General features: G+C 44.9%; 4 protein-coding genes across 9 annotated transcripts in view; 2 read left to right on the forward strand and 2 right to left on the reverse strand.

Annotated features, from left to right (window-relative positions):
• Positions 1–21,093, reverse strand: part of LOC137658497 (adhesive plaque matrix protein-like) — a 1,563,467-nt gene that overhangs the window by 1,084,950 nt on the left and 457,424 nt on the right. The gene's annotated exons all lie outside the window — the stretch shown is intronic.
• Positions 1–21,093, forward strand: part of LOC137658493 (uncharacterized) — a 444,691-nt gene that overhangs the window by 288,891 nt on the left and 134,707 nt on the right. The window lies entirely within an intron of this gene.
• On the forward strand, positions 574–10,213 carry LOC137658917 (uncharacterized). Its single transcript, XM_068394035.1, has 2 exons — positions 574–892; positions 9,939–10,213. Exons 1-2 carry the CDS (start codon positions 574–576, stop codon positions 10,211–10,213), a joined length of 594 nt encoding a protein of 197 aa, XP_068250136.1.
• Positions 13,315–21,093, reverse strand: part of LOC137658491 (uncharacterized) — a 56,790-nt gene continuing 49,011 nt past the window's right edge. For 2 of the 5 annotated variants that reach the window (XR_011047342.1, XM_068393247.1), the window contains exon 3: positions 17,275–19,033. Coding sequence is in view for 3 of the 5 variants with exons in the window: in XM_068393247.1 (XP_068249348.1) it covers positions 18,932–19,033 (102 nt within the window). In the remaining 2 variants the exon portion in view is untranslated. The other 3 variants (XR_011047343.1, XM_068393246.1, XM_068393248.1) reach the window with 3 other exon arrangements.

The following is a 21,093-nucleotide window of genomic DNA, read 5'->3' on the forward strand; positions in this document are numbered from 1 at the left end:
GGCCTTTCGCACCCCTCATCAAAGACTACCACCAAACTGATGACCAACAAGTTTGTGTGGCTAGGGATCAGGAAAGACACGTGAGTGGGCACGTACATGCACGGCCTGTCAAACCAGCAAGGTCGGTCGTCACACCCAGTCATGAGTCGGCAGTTTCCCTCCACCCAAATGATGGATCAGACACATCCAAGTCGACATTGAGGGGACCTTACCACCCTCGGGCAACGCCAGGTACCTCCTCACAATCATTATCCGTTGAATGATGTGGCCAGAGGCGACTCCCATGACCAAAGCATCATCGGACACCTACGCCTAGGCCTTTCTCTCCACCTGGGTCAGCCGTTTCAGGGTCCCAGACGATATGACAACCGACAGAGGCCCCGCTTTCATCTCGGACCTGTGGGCGTCCCTCGCATGCCCGATGGGAACCAACCTGCACAGCACGACAGCCTACAACTCCTTAGCCAATAGCATGGTCGAAAGAAGCCCTGGTCCCTCAAGGTGGCCTTAAGGGTCCAATGCACAGATGAGCATTTGGTCAAGCAACTTCCCTAGGCCCTCCTCAGTCTTCGAATGACCCCGAAAGCAAACGGCAACACCTCTTTAGCAGAAAAAGTCTATGGGGAGACGCTTGTGGTCCCTGGCGAGTTCTTTCCCTCCAATCCAAACACCGATGATGTCAGCCTTAACCAGCTACGGGAAAGGGCAGGAAAATTCACGCCCTGCCACAAAACATATGCGGACAAGATAAGACATTTCAAGCCTGCCTCGCTAGACAACTGCCCCTACGTCTTCACCAGACAGGACAGTCAGCGCCTCCCCCTCTCACGTCCTTACAAAGTGTCCTATCGCATGCTGGAGAGGATGAAGATGACAAATTCGAAGATAATTTGTATTTTTCCTAACCATACAAACCTTAGCTATTTACATTGGGTTTACCTTTTAGCGCAGCTGAAATGACGAGCCAATAGTTTTAACGAGGGTTAATTACCCCCGCGCTAGTTAGCGGGGGGAGTAGGGGAAGGGAAGCTTGCTACCCCCCCCCCCCCCACACACACACACACACACACCGGTGACTTGCTTCACTTCACTTAGAGGTAGGACTTGACTTGGGGGTCAGGGATGGCGGGCACATATGTGTAAATAGCTAAGGTTTGTAAGGTTAGGAAAAATAAATTATATTCAAATTTGTCATTTGTTCCGTAACCGAAAGACAAACCACGCTATTTACATTGGGTGACTTACCCCTTAGGAAGGGTGGAAAGCCCCCAGCCTTACTGACTTCGGCTTGCCCGGGGGCTCAATTCCTCAGTGAGCAGCACTAGAGAAAAGGATTGATTGATTGATTGATTTAAAGTTTTCAGGCATCCTGACATCTAAGGTCATTGACGCCGGTAACATTTAATTTATGTATACAAAAATAAAAAATAAAATAAAATAAAAATGAAAGTATTCAATTAAAATCATAAAAGTTGAATGTCATAAAAGTTGATTAGTTTTCAGAAGACCTGCTTCTGAAATAAATCTAAAAATGCCACTTGCATAGTAGGACACATCATTTCCAAGAATCTTGGCAAGGATGAACCTGCCACCCTCACCTCGAGCCTCAAACAAATATCTATTCCCTAAGTTGTTATAATTGGGGCATTCGGTCAACAAATGGCTCACTGTTAGAGGTACTAAACAGTAGTCACAATACGGTTGGTGTTGGCCCTTCAGCAGAAACTTGTGTGTCAACCAAGTGTGACCAATACGGAGACGACAAAGGGACTTCTCCCATTTTCGGGGCATCATATTATACCTCCAAGGAGATATGACATTTGTTACCTCTCCCATTTTATTCCCATCTAGGCTATCCCATTGCTGTTGCCATTTATTGCAAACCAATTTCTTGATGTCAGGTAAGAAATCATCACAGGGAATGGGATACCTTCTTGGCAGCAACTCGGATGCAGCCTTCTTAGCCAGTGAATCTGCCTTCTCATTCCCAGACACACCTACATGTGCTGGAACCCAACAAAATTGAACTGTTATACCTCTCCGTCCAATAATAAAAAGCCATTCTAAAATCTTTAAAACTAGAGGGTTATTAGAATTAAAAACTTCTATAGCTTGAAGGACACTCCTTGCATCACTAAAAATTGTAAAATTACCCTCCTTCTCCAACGCTATTTTCTCAATAGCAGTTAATATGCCATACAGTTCGGCAGTAAATATGGAAGCTGTTAGAGGAAGTGCACCTCTACAATTAAAACCATTACTATGTACTCCAAATCCAAAGCCAGCATCAGATTTGGAGCCATCAGTATAGATAAAAGTTGATCCTCTATGTTCTTTACCATGTTCATTAAAAAGAGACCTGGCTTCTACGTCTGACATATTATTCTTATCTCCAATAAAATATTTACAAAAAGATATCTCTGGTAACTTCCATGGAGGCGTTGATGATACCTTGAATGGAAGTACCTTATTTCTAATTATATCCAGACTATCTAATAATCGTTTCACCCGAAAGCCATAAGGTTGAGGAGATTTTGGGTGCCTACATAAGCAGTGTGTGGAGGAGAGAGTGACTCGTCTTATGAAGTTGACCTTGAGACCTTCAGATAGGAATTCTAGGATAGGACGTTCCCAATACCACCTCGTCAGGGTATGGGAGACGCAACAGTATAAGCTTAATACTAGGAGCACAAAGAAGCGTGGGTTACCTGCAGAGGTCGAGGTCAGCTATGCGAGGACCAGGATGCTGCTTCCCCAAGAGAGGGGAGAATGAAGAAAGTAGTAAGGGTCAGACATACTCTTTCATTCACGCAGACTAAGACCGGGTAACAACGCCCTCAACCTACTGCTACTTGTCCAAAAAGGAGCCTGAGGTTAGACCAGCTGTTGTGCAGCCACCACAGGGCCGATAGAAAACGTATCGAGGCTCCTGTGGGTCACGTCTTGCAGGTTGTGGGCTGTGAAGGTCGTTTGACGCTTCCAGACCCCAGCTTGAAGTACCAGCGTCACAGAGAAGTTTCTCTTGAAGGCCAGGGATGTAGCAATACCCCTGACATCGTGTGCCCGAGGGCGACGTGTCCGGATTCAAAGCATGGTGGATAACCCTTCGAATCCAGGCTGAGATGGTGTTCCTGGTGACCCTCCTCTTAGTCCTGCCTGTGCTCACAAACAAAGCTCGCACTTGAGGACGGACTGCAGCCGTTCTCTTAAAGTAGTGCCTCAGACACCTCACTGGACATAGTAGCAGCTGGTCTGGGTCGCTTGTTACAGAACGGAGACTCGCGATCCTGAAAGAGTCGAAGCGAGGATCCGGCACTCCAGGATTCTGAGTCTTGGCAACAAACTCAGGGACGAACCTGAACGTTACCTCCCCCCATCCCCTTGAATGGGCGATGTCGTACGAGAGACCATGAAGTTCACTAACCCGCTCGGCCGAAGCCAAAGCGAGTAGGAAAGCCGTCTTCCAAGACAGGTGGCGATCGGAGGCCTGGCGTAATGGTTCGAAGGGAGGTCTCTTAAGAGACCTGAGGACTCGAACCACGTTCCAAGGAGGAGGTCTCACTTCCGACTGGGGGCAGGTAAGTTCATAGCTACGTATGAGTAAAGAGAGTTCTAGCGATGAAGAAATACAGTATCCACGCCCTTCAGCCTGAAGGCCAAGCTTAAGGCCGAGCGATAGCCTTTCACTGCCGAGACAGAAAGGCGCATTTCTTCCCGCAGATAAACGAGGAAGTCCGCTATTGCTGGAATAGTGGCATCGAGTGGAGAGATACCCCTCCCACGACACCAACCACAAAAGACTCCACTTTGCTTGGTAGACTCCCTCAGAGGACCTTCGCAGGTGCCGAGACATTCTCTCCGCAACCTGTTGCGAAAAGCCTCTCTCCGCGAAGAGACGCTGGATAGTCTCCAGGCGTGAAGCCGAAGCGAGGCTACGACCTCGTGAGGGACGCCGGAGTGGGGTTGTCTGAGAAGCTCGTGTCGTGGAGGAAGTTCCCTCGGGAGCTCCGTCAGGAGCTGCAGAAGGTCCGGGAACCATTCCGCGTGATGCCATAGCGGAGCTACCAGAGTCATCGAACAGTTGACCGATAGTCTGGTCCTGTTGAGCACCCTTCTCATCAGACAGAACGGTGGGAAGGCGTACACGTCGATGTTGTCCCACCGTTGCTGGAAAGCATCTTGCCAGAGTGCCTTGGGGTCCGGGACTGGGGAGCAGTACAGGGGCAGATTGAAGTTCAATGCTGTCGCGAACAAATCCACAGTCGGGGAACCCCACAAAGTCAGGACTTTGTTGGCTATCTGAGGATCCAAAGACCACTCGGTACTCACTATCTGCGAGGCCCTGCTCAGACTGTCGGCGAGCACATTCCTCTTGCCAGGAATGAAGCGAGCTGATAGGTTTATCGAGTGGATTTTGGTCCACCTCAGAGTCTCTACTGCAAGATGGGATAGCTGCTGCGAAAAAGTGCCTCCCTGCTTGTTGATATAAGCCACTACCGTGGTGTTGTCGCTCATCACCACCACGGAGTGACCCGCCAGGGACCGTTGGAACTGCTGAAGAGCCAGAAAGACGGCCTTCAATTCTAGAGGATTAATGTGTAGGCACTTTTCTGATTCTGACCAAAGGCCTGAGACCCTCTGGTTCAGAACGTGCGCCCCCACCCTTCTTTTGACGCGTCCGAAAACAGAGTCAATTCCGGGGGGAGGACGAGAAGACTCACTCCCTTCCGCAGGTTCTCGTCGACCAGCCACCATCGCAAGTCCGTCTGTTCCAAAGACCCCATTGGGATCAGAATGTCCGGAGAATCGGATCCTTGATTCCACCGGGACTTGAGCCGCCACTGTAGGATCTCATCCTGAGGCGGCTGTTTGGAACCAGACGAGCCAGGGAGGATAGGTGACCTTAGACACGCAACCACGACTGGGCGGGGAGCTCTTCTCGCCTGAGGAAGGGTTCCGCCACCCTCCTCAGCCTTGCTATCCGGTCGTCTGATGGAAAGGTTTTGTGGAGATTGGTGTCTATTAACATGCCTATGAATTGAATTATTAGCATGCCTAGATAAACCAGTCGTTGGGACGGCTGCAGAGAGGACTTCTCGAGGTTTACCATGATCCCCAGATCCTGGCAAAGATCCAAAAGCCTGTCTCGGTGCCGAAGAAGGGTTGCCTCCGAGTCTGCTAGGACCAGCCAATCGTCGAGATGACGAAGGAGACGAATGCCGTTCCTATGGGCCCAAGATGAAATCAGGGTGAACACTCTGGTGAACACCTGAGGAGCTGTGGAGAGACCGAAATACAGCACCTTGAACTGGTAGATCTTGTCGTCTAGGCAGAATCTCAGGTACTTCCTGGAAGACGGATGGATTGGGATCTGGAAGTACGCATCCTTTAGATCCAGTGTGCACATGAAGTCTTGTGGTCTCACCGCAAGTCTGACCGTGTCTGCTGTCTCCATGCTGAACCGGGTTTGCTTGACAAACCCGTTCAGAGCTGAGAGGTCGATGACAGGTCTCCAGCCTCCAGACGCCTTCTTTACAAGAAAGAGTCGACTGAAGAAGCCTGGGGAGCCGTCGACGACCTCCTGGAGAGCACCCTTCTCGAGCATGGTCTCGACTTCGGCCCCAAGGGCCAGCCCCTTTGCCGATCCCGTGGCATAGGAGCTCAACGACACTGGATTCGCTGTCAGGGGAGGTTGAGATGTTGTGAACGGGACGCGATAGCCTTGGCCGATCACTGAGACCGTCCAAGCATCGGCCCCGTGTTGCTGCCACCTGCGGACGAAACGCTGAAGGCATCTCCCCACAGGTGGACATGCATGGGGACTGCCACCCCTAGGGCTTGCGGCCGCGGCCGCCACCCCTAGGAGTCTTGCCTCCCCTGGAGGACTTACCGCCCCTCTTAACCTTGGCTGGAAAGGGCTGGGGCTTAGACACCACCTTCTTAACTGCCGGTGCCTGTTTCGGAGCCTTACGAGGCTGCTGCTGCAGTTGCGGCGGAGCTAGAGGCTTATAGGGCCGAGCTGTAAGGGCCCTATGAAGGAGGGAGTCCGTGCTGGATTTCCTCCACCTCTCAGCCATTCGCTCCATGTCCTGAGGCTCAAACAGGTTCTCCCCCAGAAGGGAAGCATGTCGGAGCCTACACACATCCACGGCGGGGACCTTCGGATGGAATCTCTCGGTCACAGCATCGCGCCGCTTCAACACCGAGTTGGCCCACAGGGTGGTAACCTGGTGCGCCAAAGACTCGATGGAGCGGGTGCCCGAGAGTAAGGAGGTCTCCAGGGCCTTCCTATTGGTCTCCTTGGACAAGTCCTCCGAGCGCAATAGGATGCCCAGAGTTCCTACCCAAAAGTCCAGCCACGAAGTGGCCTGCATGGCACACTTAGCGACCTTTTCATGGCTAAGGATCTCTGCCGCCGAGAACGACACCTGCCGGGCAGAGAGCTTCTCAAAGGGAACTCCCTTCGCCAGCTCCTCCACGGAGTGATGGAGAGGAAGAGCGAGGCTGGCCTCACCCAAGATCTCGAAATACCTCCTCTGCTGAAGACGAGGAGGAGGGATGAGCTTGTTCCCGGCAGAGGAACGACTGGAGGAGGCAAGAATCGCGAGCTGAGCGTTGGCCCTAGCTCTGGCACTCTTCAGACCCCGAGACCAGGGCAGAGCCATACTGGACTTAGGGGCCTTCCGAACGTCAAACACTTCATCTAAGATAGTGTCTTTGCCTTCACGGGGGGCGATCACGGGGTCCATAAGCCCGTTAAGTTGCCTTATCAGGCTCGGGACCTGCCAGAAGGCATGTTCGGATTCCTGCTGATCTCCTCCTTGCGGGCTGGCAGCTAAGTCTCCTGTCCCAGGAATCTCTTCCTGGGGTGAAGCGTGGACGTTCCCCCGGGGAGCCGCGGGTTCCTGGCAAATCCTCGAAGATGATTTCGGGACGGTCTTGGAGTCCTTGGATTCCCTCCTGGGAGGGATACAGGATCCCAACAAAGAGGTTCGAGGAGCCCCTTCCTCACGTGACGACTCTCCTCCATGAAACGAAGTCTCCCCCCTTGGTGCCGAGGGGAAGCCTACCGCTTCACTGGACTCGCCCGAGGACGGAAACGCCTCGTCCACGGGAGAAGGAGAAAACACTCGAGCAGGAGAAGGGGGCTTCGCGACAGACCTCTTGGGAACCAACTTCGCCCTGGGGGAAGCCACCACGAAGTCCACTCCTCTCTCTCTTCAGCGTAGGAGAGGCAGCCGTTGGTTTGTTGCCCTGATCGGCGAGTGCTGGTTTCATAACCCTCACTAACGCCCGCATTAGAGGACCAAACCAAGTCTGTTGCTCCACGGACACAGAGTCCGAAATCCTCGCTGGAGGGAAAGGGATCGGGCGATCCTTTGGAGTGGACACCACAGTACCTGCCTGAAAAGAAGGGGGGGAAGAATGATGCACTAACCTCTCCGCAGTGTCTTCCTTGTCCTGCACTACAATCCTGCATTTGGGTGGAGGTGATCCCGAGCGCTTTCTAGGAACACGCGTTCCTAGGGCTACCACTGGCTGCGAAATTTGCCGCGAACGATGGTCGCGCGAGGGCGGATGATCGCGCAGGCGAGCGGTCGCGCAGGCGCGCAGGCGGGCGGTCGCGCAGGCGAGTGGGCGCGAGGGTGTACAGGTGAACGAGCGCGTGTCCGAGTCGGCGAACGAATGCGTTGGCGTGATGGCGAGGGAACGCGTTGCCGCGTGGGCGAGGAAGGTCGCTGGCGGCGTAGATCAGCAGGCGATCGGTGGTGAGCTGGCGAACGCTGACGCGCAGGTGAGCGATGGCGCGTTGTCGCATGGTGATGCGTTGGCGAGCGATAGCGCGCAAGACGCGCAGGTGAATGATCGCGCGATGGCGAGCTAGTAGATGGCGAACCATGTCCTTCAAGAACCTCTGGTCGACGAAGCGTTGGAGAACGCGTGCGCGCAGGTTGTAAATCACGCGGGCGGTCCGGAGATCGCCGATAAACAGGTGATCGTTGAAGCGTAGGAGAACGCTGACGAACAGGCGATACTAGAATCGCCTGTGAACGCTGGCGAGCAAGGGGGCGACGCGTGAGATCCTGTGAAGGAACAGGTGGCGCGGCGCATTCACGAACAGGAACAGGAAGATCGTAGGCGCGTGGGCGAACATGTGCTTTTGAAACACGCTGGAGAACGCGGACGATGTTGCGTAAACACAGGAAGAGGATCGCTAGAGAGCTCAGGAGACTGATGGAAGAGGATCGCTAGAGAGCTCAGGAGACTGATGGCGCGCAGGGTGACCAACAGGGACTGCAGCATGGTCAGTGACCACAGGAGAGCGCTGGCGAGCAGGAGGGCGATGATCCTCAAAAGAGCGCTGACGAGCAGGAGCGCGCCTGTGCGCTAACACTGCAGAAGGGCGAGCAGAAGAATGCTGGCGCGCTAAGCACTCTTCAAGAACCACAGGATGTAGGATGTCCTCAGGAGAGCGCTGACGAGGAGGACGAACATCAGGAGAGCGCCGGCGAACAGGTGAGCGCTGACGAGCAGGAGAGCATTGATGAGCAGGAGAGCGCCGGCGAACAGGTGAGCGCTGACGAGCAGGAGAGCGCTGACGAGCAGGAGAGCGCTGACAAGCAGGAGAGCGCCTGTGCGCTAACACTGCACGTGAAAGGGAAGAATCCCTCTGCCCCGAAGGGACCGTTGCCCGTCGGGTGACGAGTTCCCCAGAAGGTGAAGTTCTAGCAGGAGTTGGAGAACGGTTTGCAGAGGTGTCCAAAAGAGCAGGAGCTGTAGGCTGAGTACGACGAGGACAGTCCCCTTCGGAGGAAGAAGATCCAAAAAGGCGCCTCTTAACCCCCTTATAAGGGGAAGGGAGGCCCTTGCGACGCAGCGGATGGTGAGCCTTACGGCGAAGGCGGCCACGGGGAAGATCATCAGGACCATCAGTCCTCCGAAGGGGTCTCTCAGTCAAGGCACTTCCCTAAGAGGGAAGCTGAACAGCAGAAGAGCCCGTAGGACTCACTTCCCCCTTCGAAGGATGTACGGAAGGGGGAGGAGAGCCGTCAGCACCATCATCCTCAACTGCACCTGCAGAGGATTGCCCATCCCCGTTGGAGGCCTCTGCCACCCCGACGTCAACGATAGACAGAGGGTCTACCTCTGCTACCGCCGGCGACTGCTTAACGGCGGCCCCCAACGAGACAAGTTCAATCAAGGCGGCCCTGGAGGGCAAGCCCTTAAGCCCCAGGGAAGCCCAAATCTGTAAGAGATCATCATTAGACAATGAATTATCAACAACCTCCCCCGGAGGAGGAGGGGGGAACCGCCCCGCTATGGGAGGCGACGCCCTCTCCCCCCACCCAAGGTCTGGAAACAGAACTAGGGCCTGCACTACCACTCGGCCGACTCTCCTTAGGAGCCGGACGAGGGGGAGCTTCGGAGGAGGTTTGGGCGGCGAAAGAAGTGTCCCGAGAACCTTCCTCCTTCAAGGCAACCCCCGAAGGAGAACGGTCTCTCTTGGACTTCTTCTTACGCCGGCGGCCAAACCTTTCCCACTGGGAGGCAGACCACTCCCTACACGTTTTCCTGGTCACACCGTCGGCCCCGACACAGAGCAAAGGGTGTGAGGATCCGTCTCCAAGGCCGACATAAAGGTCCCACAAGGGCGGCCGGCAACATCAGGACACGTACGCATAGTAAAGATAATAATAATAATCGGTAGTCAACTTCAAACACACACAAGCTGTAGTAAAGAAAAAGCATAAAAAAGATTAAAGGCTGTCAACGAGGACGATGGACAGACACGTCTGTTCATCGCCGAGCCAAAAGTGAAGTGAAGCAAGTCACCGATGTGTGGGGGGGGGAGGGGTAGCAAGCTACCCCTCCCCTACCCCCGCTAACTAGCGCGGGGGTAATTAACCCTCGTTAAAACTATTGGCTCGTCATTTCAGCTGCGCTAAAAGGTAAACCCAATGTAAATAGCGTGGTTTGTATTTCGGTTACGGAACAAAAGGCATTTAAAATCATGGTCCACGGAGCAGAAGACTGGCTGACCGTGGATAGATTAAAGCCTGCTCATATAGAAGGCGACATCGACGCACACAAGCAACAAGGGCGGCGCCCACCGAGTGCCTCCCCAGAACAAACAGAGGACACAAGAAGCCTGACCATACGTGGTTCAAAGAAATCACAACCAGCGCATCCTGCAACTGCGTATCGAGGGTAACAGCCCTCCAGTCCTAGTGTCCCGACAAAGGGGCTGCCTGCAACTCCCGTCTCGCTACAGAGATTAAAACATATATTTATGTTGACCCATTCATGTCCTTTTCATACAATCATAAAAAAAAGGTTTCCTTTTTAATAATTGTCTTGGGGGAGGGGAGTAGTTGTAAGGACAATGTTTTACAACGATTGTAGCACTTTTTACCTTAGTACATATTCTGTGTAAATACCCTGTAAATATTGTTCATACATTTAGGCGCATTACCACCTGCCCTTCATTTTTACGTAAGACTCATTTCTGGGTCGATCTGCGACGGCCAGTGAAAAGGGTCCTTCTTTACACTTTTCCAATATAAATCTTCCAAATATACTAGAGAAAGATAAAAGCATAGAATGCAGAGGTTACAACCCTCGCGCGAACACCTTGTTGGTGTCGTGTATTTAACAAGGGCGTGCGTAAACCACTATTCACAGGCTGTCTTCCATTTAGATAATCCCTTCATCAAAGGGGAGGGCCGTGACAGGCCCTAGAGAATACAGTTGGACTACTCCGACACCTACTACTCGCGCTCTCCAGGTCATCCTTCTGTTTTGAATTGAATTGAATATAGGATTTAGGCATTAAGCCAAGCACTGGGGCATCAAAGGCCATTCAGCGCTATATAACGAAAATCATTCAATCATATCTGTACATTCACACCATTTAGCATCATTTTAACCTTTAATACAAATCTTAACACTTTCATACAATAAAATCTAGATGTGAATAACGAAAATCATTCAATCATATCTGTACACTCACACCATTTAGCATCATTTTAACATTTAATACAAATCGTAACACTTTCATACAATAAAATCTAGAAGTGAAATAAAAGGGATTTTGACGAAGGAAAAATCTATTTCTGGGGAGAGACCTGTGACGCCCGGTGAAAGTCCTTCTTTTCTAATATAAATCTTCCAAATATACTAGAGAAAGATAAAAGCATGGAATGCAGAGGTTACAACCCTCGCGCGAGCACCTTGTTGGTGTCGTATATCTAACAAGGGCGTGTGTAAACCACTATTCACAGGCTGTCTTCAATTTAGATAATCCCTTCATCAAAGGGGAGGGCCGTGACAGGCCCTAGAGAATACAGTTAGGTTACCCTACCGACACCTACCACTCACGCTCACCAGGTCATCCTTCTGCAAGAACGTATGGCTTGGCAAGGAAAGGGTAGGTCCGTACAAAAATAACTGGGAAGAGTTTCACCGGGCGTCACAGGTCTCTCCCCAGAAATAGAGTTTTCCTTCGTCAAAATCCCTTTTCTGGGTCGACCTGTGACGGCCGGTGAAAATGTACCAGAGAATGCCTTCCAAGCCCAATAAAGTAATAATATAATGAGGAGAATACAATCACCATGTACGACAATAATATGATATAATAATGTAAGTAACCGTCCAATTACCAACTAGCCAAATGACATAGGGAACGTAAGGCTAAATAATTATGACGACAAGGAACCAACTGAGTGTCGAATCGCAAAAGGCATCAAACCTTACATGTCTAAGCATATCTAAATATTAAAGGAACGGTAACTACAATAACAGTTAAACCATAGGAATCAAACATGGCAAATATCATAGGGCTAACGAACTACCCAGGAGAGTGGCGACGTGGTGTGAGTGGCGGGTAGGAGGGAGAAGAGAAGAGATGGAAGAAAGGAAGAGGAGGAGATTAATGGGGAGGGATAAGGCTCCCCGCTGCCATCTTCGGGTATTAAAGGGCCTGCAAGATTTTTAGATAGTGGCGTTTGACAACCATAGTGGATTTCCAACCCGTATATTTTTTAAAATCATCAAAGTCCCTGTTCTGGAAGTCATTGTTGGAGGTATCTACTGTCCGTATATCATGAGCCAAATTTTCTAAGAATAAGCCTCTTTGCAGGGTCTCCAAACTTTAAACATGCATAGCATAAAATTTTTTTGCTATAAATATTCATAAAATATTTTTTTCTCCATTATTACTTTTAACTTCTCATGGTGGTTATTCATCTTGGTAGATTTATACAAATTTAGTTTTTTTCTGATTAGAAAATTGTGTAATTTATAATCAAATCATGAAGATTTGAGACTTCATAGAAGTAACTCTGGGCAGCTATCTAGTAAGAACGTTACTTCATGATATTTGGGCAAATACGAGAAAACCAAAAGTTTTAGAAATTTGTATGAAGTTCAAGTACATCGCAAATTTTGAGTCTAGCATAAATAATATTGCCACCAGGAAAGGTCTAGATTGATTTTTCTATTTTAGTATATGACTTCACACTGTATTGATTTCATGACATCATACCTACACAATGTCCATTTAGTCATTCAACATTCCAAGGATGTAGAGCCAAATTATCACTTTAGCTGCAAATTTATTTTCCACCTGTTTAGCATCCCCTCAAACAAAAGACTGAAGTTCCAATAATGAATTAAGGGTTACAACTATCTGGATGTAGGGTTGCAGCTTCACTAGTAATAAAAAATAATAATGACGGTAGATGATCAAATCACAGCAGCAGATTTTATCATCTCCGTCTCCCCTACTTACGATTTATCAATGCCATTTGCTGTCTTTCCAAACCATCAATACCATTGACAAAGTATCTGTGGTAACATGCTTTATACCCAAAATATATATCACAAAATTAAACTTTAATTTTAACCTAAATTACCTTTTTCAATGTTTTTTCAGTGTTCTATCACCAAATAGTTTTACATGCGGGCAATGGTCTAAAATCAGGCTAGAAAAACCTACCCAAATAATTAAAAAAAAAAAAAACAGCTGCTGCTGTTGCTTTCCCCCCTGATGGATCATGCAAGAACAAACATTATTGCAGAAGAGCGAGAGACTTTTTGTCCCGGAATGGCACCACTTCCATAGTTCCATTTGTAATTTGGTAATCAGGTTGACCAGATACCACAGCAGAGTTAAGTTCTTTGACTGGCCAAAACGGTACTAAATTGGATCCCTCTCTTTGGTTATGGCTCATTTTGTCTTTGCCTACACATACACCAAATAGTCTAGCCTATTCTTTCCATATTCTCTGTCCTCATACACCTGACAACACAGATTACAAAAGTTTTCTTCACTCAAAGGGTTAACTACTGCAATGTAATTGTTCAGTGGATACTTTCATCTTGGTAATGGTAAGAGGGGCTCTTTTAGCTACGGTAAGTAGCTCTTCTAGGACGACTCTAAAATCAAACCAATGTTCTCTAGTCTGGGGTAGTGCCCCTCTGTGCCATTACATGGCCTTCCACTATCTTAGATTAGAGTTTCCTTGTTGAGGGTACACTTGGGCACTATTCTATTGTTTTCATCTTTTTTTTTATTTTTTTCAAGTTTACATGTGAAAAGTCAAATTAATGTTACTATTCTCAAGATATTTCAATTTGATTTATTACTTCTCTTGTTTATTTCCTTTCTTCACTGGGCTATTTTTCCCTGTTGGAGCCCTTGGGCTTATATCATCTTGCTTCAACTATTTTTACATATGTATTACCTTGTAATAATTATTATGATTATTAACCATCAGTTAAATTGCATACAATACAGTGACCCCTAGCTACTTTACGGTTCAATTATCGCAGATTCAAGACTTCGAACTTCATATTTGTATGGAAACTTTACTGCAGATTTCCTGTTATAAAAATTGTGATATACTAACACCCAATATTAAATCCATTAAAATTGAATTTTCTTGTCTAAGAAAAACAAAAGCGTAAAATAGCAAAGACAAAACAACAACCACCACCACCACCATCTGGGATGCAATGTTCGTACAGTACCAGGTCCTGTTACTAGGAAAACGTAGCGTACCAAAAGATCACAACAGCAAGCTTATGAAGCAATAGTACTGTAGTTTGTACGGAGGTACGGCCAAAACTAAAGTGACTACTTGGTGGCCTCTCAAGTGGGCAGGCCTTTTTCTGAAAAGGACAATTGTTTATTTGTAGGAACAAATTGGTAATTTTTCATAAATCTGAAAAATCGTGGGATAAAAATTGGTATTCTAAATGGAAGATGTCAATTATAAATGGGTTGAATTGATTTAGATATAACTCTGAAAATTTTTTAGTACAGTATTCAAAATGGTATGTACTGTAATACCTTTTACTTAGGCAAAAGTTTCATACTGAATTTTCTAAATTTCTTTTTCAAAGTACACCACCCAATGGAAACCATTGGGCAAACCTGAAATAACCATTTAATTCTTGATTCCACAGTTGAAAAGCTAGAATTTTACTTACAATCTATGTATTCTGAAGTTTGTCCACTGGATTTCTATTGAAGTTCCTTATTGCCTACTCTTGACATAACTTTAGGAGGGACCGCCAAGAAAATTCATATAACTGGCCCTGCAAAAGAACAAGTAAATAGATGTTTTATATATACAGAAATCAATAATCTATTTAAAAGTACTAGGTATTTCAACACCTAAACGTTAACCTACCCTTTCCGGTAGCAATGAAATAGCAAGCATGAAGAATTAAAACACTGAAGCATCTACTATTTGAATCTTGACTATTTGAGAGCAAAACTTTCCAAGCAGCAATTTAAAAGCTCTATTTGCTGTGTATAAAAATCAGGAAGTAAATATTAAAAAAAATCCACTATTTCTATGAAAAATATGTTCATATTCCTTCTCTAAGGACTTTACCGACATTTGCACACTATACATTTTAAATTCCATTTTATTTACTTCTACTCCGTGACAGGCCACAGAGTTGACTACCTCAAACCAGGAGCACAGCATTCCTCTTAGGCAATAAACCTCTTTTGGAGTATCTTCTAACAAAACCTGTTAAACAAATAAAAGACAACCCTAAATATAATAAGGTATTTAACATTTATATATACAAGAAAAACGTTCATTTATACATAAAAACGTAACTTGACAAAAATTAATGTCAGTCCAAAATAAGCGTAGTGGATGAGTGGTAACAACCGATCTCCATCCGAGCCAAAATCAAAGCGAGCTCAATCAGAAGTGTGCGAGAGAGGGGTAGCGAGCTACCCCACCCAACACCAGCTAAATAGCGGGACGGGTAATTACCCCTCGCTAAATGTCAATGGCTTGTCCTCTCAACTTGACAGAAAGCAATACCCCTAATAAATAGCGTAGGTTTGTATTCCAGTCACGGAACAAACTTGTTATTTAGTCACAAGACCTGCTGATACTGCATTGTATAGCGATTTAATATATATACAGTACTGTACTATCACTTTAGTACTGCGACGACATCGCTAAAGTGAACACACACTTAGGAAGGTTGACTCGCTTCCATTGCCACCTAACTTGTAGCCTTTACTACTAATTTTGTGTACAGCACTGTTAATAAAAGACAAGGTAGTCCTATCATAGTCATTTACAGTATTTATGGTTTTAATATACAGTAAATAATAATAGCCAACTAATAATTTTTGTACAGTTCTACGCAGTAACTTCGTGATGCTTGATGCAATCCATAAGGTGTTGACTGGTTGGTGCTTGCATTCATTTAACTAGTAGTATGTATACAGATACATGAACGACAAATCCTTACAACACAGTATGCCTAATAAACATTTAAAGAAATACAGCAATTAGTTTCACCTTTACAAATTTAAGTAGTCATATAGACACTTACAGCGCTAGTATATATTCACCAAAGGGGCACAGTTGGCAAAGTGGATGCAGATGAGCCATACGGCTATAAATGGACGACATTCAAAATGTCTTGATACACTACTATTGTAAATAAAGGAACTACAAAATACTATGCAATAGTTATTTCAATGTCCTATAAAAACACTTTTTCTATCAAGTTATTGTATTTTTATTATTCAAAATAACTGACCAACTGCTAAGAATTAATAATTATTAAATTCAGGTAATCTACATATTTCCTTTTAATTCTAAAACCTTAAAATTTACTTAATGATATCTTACCATTCTGGTACAAGGGGAGGATGATCGTCTATGCCAATGGTTCTCAACAGCGGTCCATTTGGACCAAGTGGTCCATGGAACAATTACTGGGGGTCCAAAAAATTGCGGTCCGTGGTATTTCAGTGGTCCATAGTGCAACTATACTTCAGGACAAATTGTTATAACAATTAAATTTCTATATAATTACATCATGACAAAGTTCAAAGAGGGATTTGAATTAATAGAATGAATTTATTAGAGTTGAAGAGGTTCAGAACTAAAGGTAATTTTGCTGTAGCCATAATTGGCACAACTTACTTTTCTCAAGGATTAATTTCTATCACCACAATGCAACATACCTAATGTTCCTCATATGTATGGGTACACTTTCAAATGATGGCATAACCCCTTTAAAGCCTAAATTCATCTATATACCAAAACCCCAGGGAAAAAAGTGGAATACTTCAGGAAACCATGATAACAGCGACTCAATTATTCAATACCAGAAAACATAAAGCTGCTGCTTCAGAGCGGGAGTAGGCTAGTCCTTCGTACACCCTGGCCAGTCATTTTCAGCAAGCTTTCAGTTTGGCGTTACTTAAACAATTCCTGGACAACTAAGTCCGCGATGGTGTAACTAAATACTGCATGACATCAGGTCAGGGTCTTTATTGACAGTTACTTCGAGTCACACCATCACTAGTCTGCTGTAATGGGCCTTGCAAGTTTTTGACAAAGTCTTGGTCCATCAGTTGGACGAGCTCAGTGGTGTTCGGAGAAAAGACCACCTCTTGCCAATTAGAATTCTGTACGTTAACTGAGAAGCGTCTTGGAGCATTACCAAGGGTTAGCACGACCTTTAAATCCAACCCTTTGTTCCACAAATAACATTCAACCTCCTATACAAGGCAATAATGAAACCAGTTCAGGAAAGCTTACTCATTATCCACTCAATTGTTCATCCAGTAAACCAGTAGCATATTCATGTGATGAAGTGCACATGGCCTTGCCTACACAAAGCCAGCATAATTAAGATGACTTGTGGTGTTAGAGCACAAAATCATTGCATAGCTGCTTAGACCGGAAAATTTACTAGTTTCAAAATACTTCATAAAATGTATATTTTTTCAAAATCCCCCCAAAATTAAAAAAAAATTGCATGCACTTAAGATTAACTAAAAATTCAGACTCTTAGCCTACCCGTCCTTTGCTTGACAGCATTCTTCCTGGACAACGAATCTCTCCTCCTCCATCTTTTAAAAGAAACTATAGAAAAAATACTACAGTATTAAATATTACGCATAATCTAAATTAAAACTATCATTCAGGTATGATACAGTATTTCAATATTTATATACCATATGTTTGCTTATTAAAACATTTACATTAAGCGTACGTACACTTTAATCTAAATCGATCAAAGAATTCCCCACAAATTATCATAAACAACAATTTCATTCATATTCAAAGCTTATTCCAGCTGGTACCCCTACTCCACGATGTTCTCCAGCTCGTTAAAGAAAACACTCATTGCCTGATGTCCTTGTAGGCCAACTCTCAAGTAATTATGTTCACTGAAAATATGCTGTTTAACCATGTCAAACCAGCTTTTGCTGGCTTGGAAAAATGCATGCAGAGGATGTGGTATTGAGACTGGTGGATGGCCGAGGTTCATCTTTAGCAAAATGGCATGGAAAATTGATAGATTGATTGATTGATTTAAGTTTCCAGGCATCCTGACATCTAAGGTCATTGACGCCGATATAATTTATTTTACATAAAAATAAAAAGAATATTCAATTAAAACCATAAAAGTTGAATGTCACATGAGAAGTTGAATGTCACATGAGAAGTTGAATAATATCCAGAAGACCTGATTCTGAAATAAATCTAAAAATGCCGCTCGCATAGTAGGACATGTCCAAGAACCTTGGCTAGAATGAACCTGCCAACCTCACCTCAAGCCTCAAATAGATATCTATTTCTTAAGTTATTAGGGGCATTCAGTCAACAAATGCCTCATTGTTAAAGGTACTAAACAGTCGTCACAATACGGTTGGTGTTGGCCCTTCAGAAGAAACTCGTGTCAACTGAGTGTGACCAAAACGGAGACAATCCTTTTTCGAGGCATCGTATCATACCTCTGAGATATTTCATTTGTTACTTCTCTCATTTTATTGCTATCTAGATTATTCCAGTGCTGTTGCCATTCATTACAAAATTTCTTGATGTTAGGTAGGAAATCATCACAAGGAATAGGATACCTTCTTGGTAGCAACTCGGATGAAGCATTCTTCGTCAGTAAATCTGCCTTCTCATTCCCAGAAATGTGCTGGAACCCAACAAAATCGTGCCATTATACCTCTAAGACTTCTTTTTCCCCATAAGTAGTGTCCACTGCTTTCTCTTGTGATGCTATTCAACTATCCATAGAAAATGAGCATTTTCCATTTGGATCATGCCTTTTCCCCCTCACCTTTAATACAACCTTCAGACTGATAGGAGCATTGGCAGCCACAACACCAAAAATCATCATCTTGTTGCTCTCCATGTACCAGTAGAATATTTATATTGCGACGAAGTGCAGACTTATTTAGCCAGGCAGAATAAGATGACCTCCAGGGTTTCCACAAAAAATCTTACACTTCGGGAAGAAAGAAAAAGGCATAACTATTAGAATGGGGTTTTGAAATTTCATAAAGTACAGTTATAATAAATAATGAACATATACTTTTTCAACATCCACAAAATATTCCAATACATTACCTGCATTCATATTAAGAGAAACTGAAAACATTCACACCATTAGCCTTCCTGCCATTTGCTGCCTCAAAACCAGGAGCACAGCATTCCTCTTCTAGTGTATCTTCTAACAAAACCTGTCAAACAAATAAAAACCAACCCTATATATAATATGCTATTCAACATTTATGATAAGCATATATGCTGCAACTACATGAATGAAGAGGAGCAAATATCAGATCATTTCACATAACTGATTTTGACATAGGAAAAATCTATTTTTGGGTGAGAGCCATGTCGTCCTGATGAAGTTCCTTCCGGCAGCTTCCTACTGTATAGTATTTCCATGTGATAAAAGATGAGAATTACCGTCTGGTATCACAGGGTTCTAAACCCCGCAATGACTATCCTAAGATTGTGTATAATCTGGGGCGTATCCGTAGATAATAAATGTTCATAAACTTACCAGCTTTATCCATACTTAAATTTCCTCCAGCTTGTCACACGGAACAAACACTTAAAATAAAACTTACAACATATATGTAAAAAACCATTGAGAATTTTTTCATTTATATACACAGTAAAACTTTCATTTATATACGTAAGACAAACGTAAGTTGCAGACAAAAATTAATGGCAGTACAAAATAGGCGAGGTGGAAGAGCGGTAACGACAGTCCCCATACGCGCCAAAAGCAAGGTGAGCTCACATCACAGGTGTTAGCGGGAGAGGTAGCGAGATACCAACCCCCTACCCCCAGCTAACTAGCGGGATGGGTAGTTAATCCTTGCTAAATTTCAAAGGCTCATCCTTTCAACTTCACCAAAAGCAATACCCCTAATAAATAAGAGTAGGTTTGTATTCCAGTCACAGAACAAACTTGTTCTTAAGTCACAAGACCTGCTGATATTGCATTGTATATTGCTACAATATATGTACAGTACAATCACTTTAGTACTACGACGACATTGCTCAAGTGATCACACTCTTGGAGAGGTAGACTCGCTACCTTCGCCACCTAACATGTAGCCTTTACTAATTTTGTGTACAGTACTGTTGATAAAAGACCAGGTACAGTCCTATCATTTACAGAATTTTTGTACAGTTCTACGAAGTAACTTCATGATGCATGATGTAATCCTTAAGGTGTAGACTGGTTGGTGCTTGCATTCATTTGATGTGTAGTGTGTATACAGGTACATCTACGCCTAAAATACTTACAACCTACTATGAGATTCAGGGCCTCTGTAACACGGTTTTTTCGCAATAATTTTTTATTTATGAATTTCATAGATATAACGCTTCTTCAGAATGCATATTATATCTACACATAAATTTTGACTATATTCTGCATTACGTAGGTTGAATAAATTTGGTACTTATAATGTAAAAGTGACGTTTTTTCAAGACGGGCCAACATAATCAGAGAAAAGGTTTCGAACGCACTCGTTACGTAACTTATGACGGCATTTCTTCCCTCTTTCTCGATCGATGATTGGCTATACGTAACGAAGGCTATACCTCTGCCAGCAATGACACAAAAGTTTAAATAAAAGCAAAGCAGTACACATTTATGAACTCTGAAACCTCTCCACTGATAATTGTCATAATGAACACACCAACAAAATATGTTAATGAATACAAAAACACTTCGATTATTATTAGTCTAACTCCCAAAATAAGTTTCCTAAGAAATAACAGTCTACTTTATAGGTCACAATCAAACTGACAAGGTGTAGGGAATAGTTGGTAATTTTCAAAAACGTATTAGACAAGCTTGATTTGATAACTGCTATATCCAGTGTCAAGAAATTTTTATCTATTGTCTATACCTACCTATTTACTGTAAAAAAAAAAAAAAAAAAAAAAAAAATAGCCGGTACCCTATTTTGGCTTTAAACCTTCACCAATAATTATCGTCAGAATGATGACTTCATGAGGCTCCACCCACTTTGGCCTCGATATAATTCAGGATAACACTGAAGGCTATCATGGGCATTGGATCAGAAAATTTAAATTCTGACTATAAAAACTCATTTCTCGAGTAGTTGTAAGAAGTGCTTAATGATCCTCAAGGATCCCAGCAGTTGGCCTAAACGTTTAATTCATGTATACTACTGTTGCGGCACTACTGCTTCAGTAGTATTACTAGGCTAGCACTGATACCCCACCCACATTTATGTATCGTTCCGCCATT

This window comes from Palaemon carinicauda, chromosome 19, assembly GCF_036898095.1.
Source record: "Palaemon carinicauda isolate YSFRI2023 chromosome 19, ASM3689809v2, whole genome shotgun sequence".
NCBI classification, from domain to species: domain Eukaryota; kingdom Metazoa; phylum Arthropoda; class Malacostraca; order Decapoda; family Palaemonidae; genus Palaemon; species Palaemon carinicauda.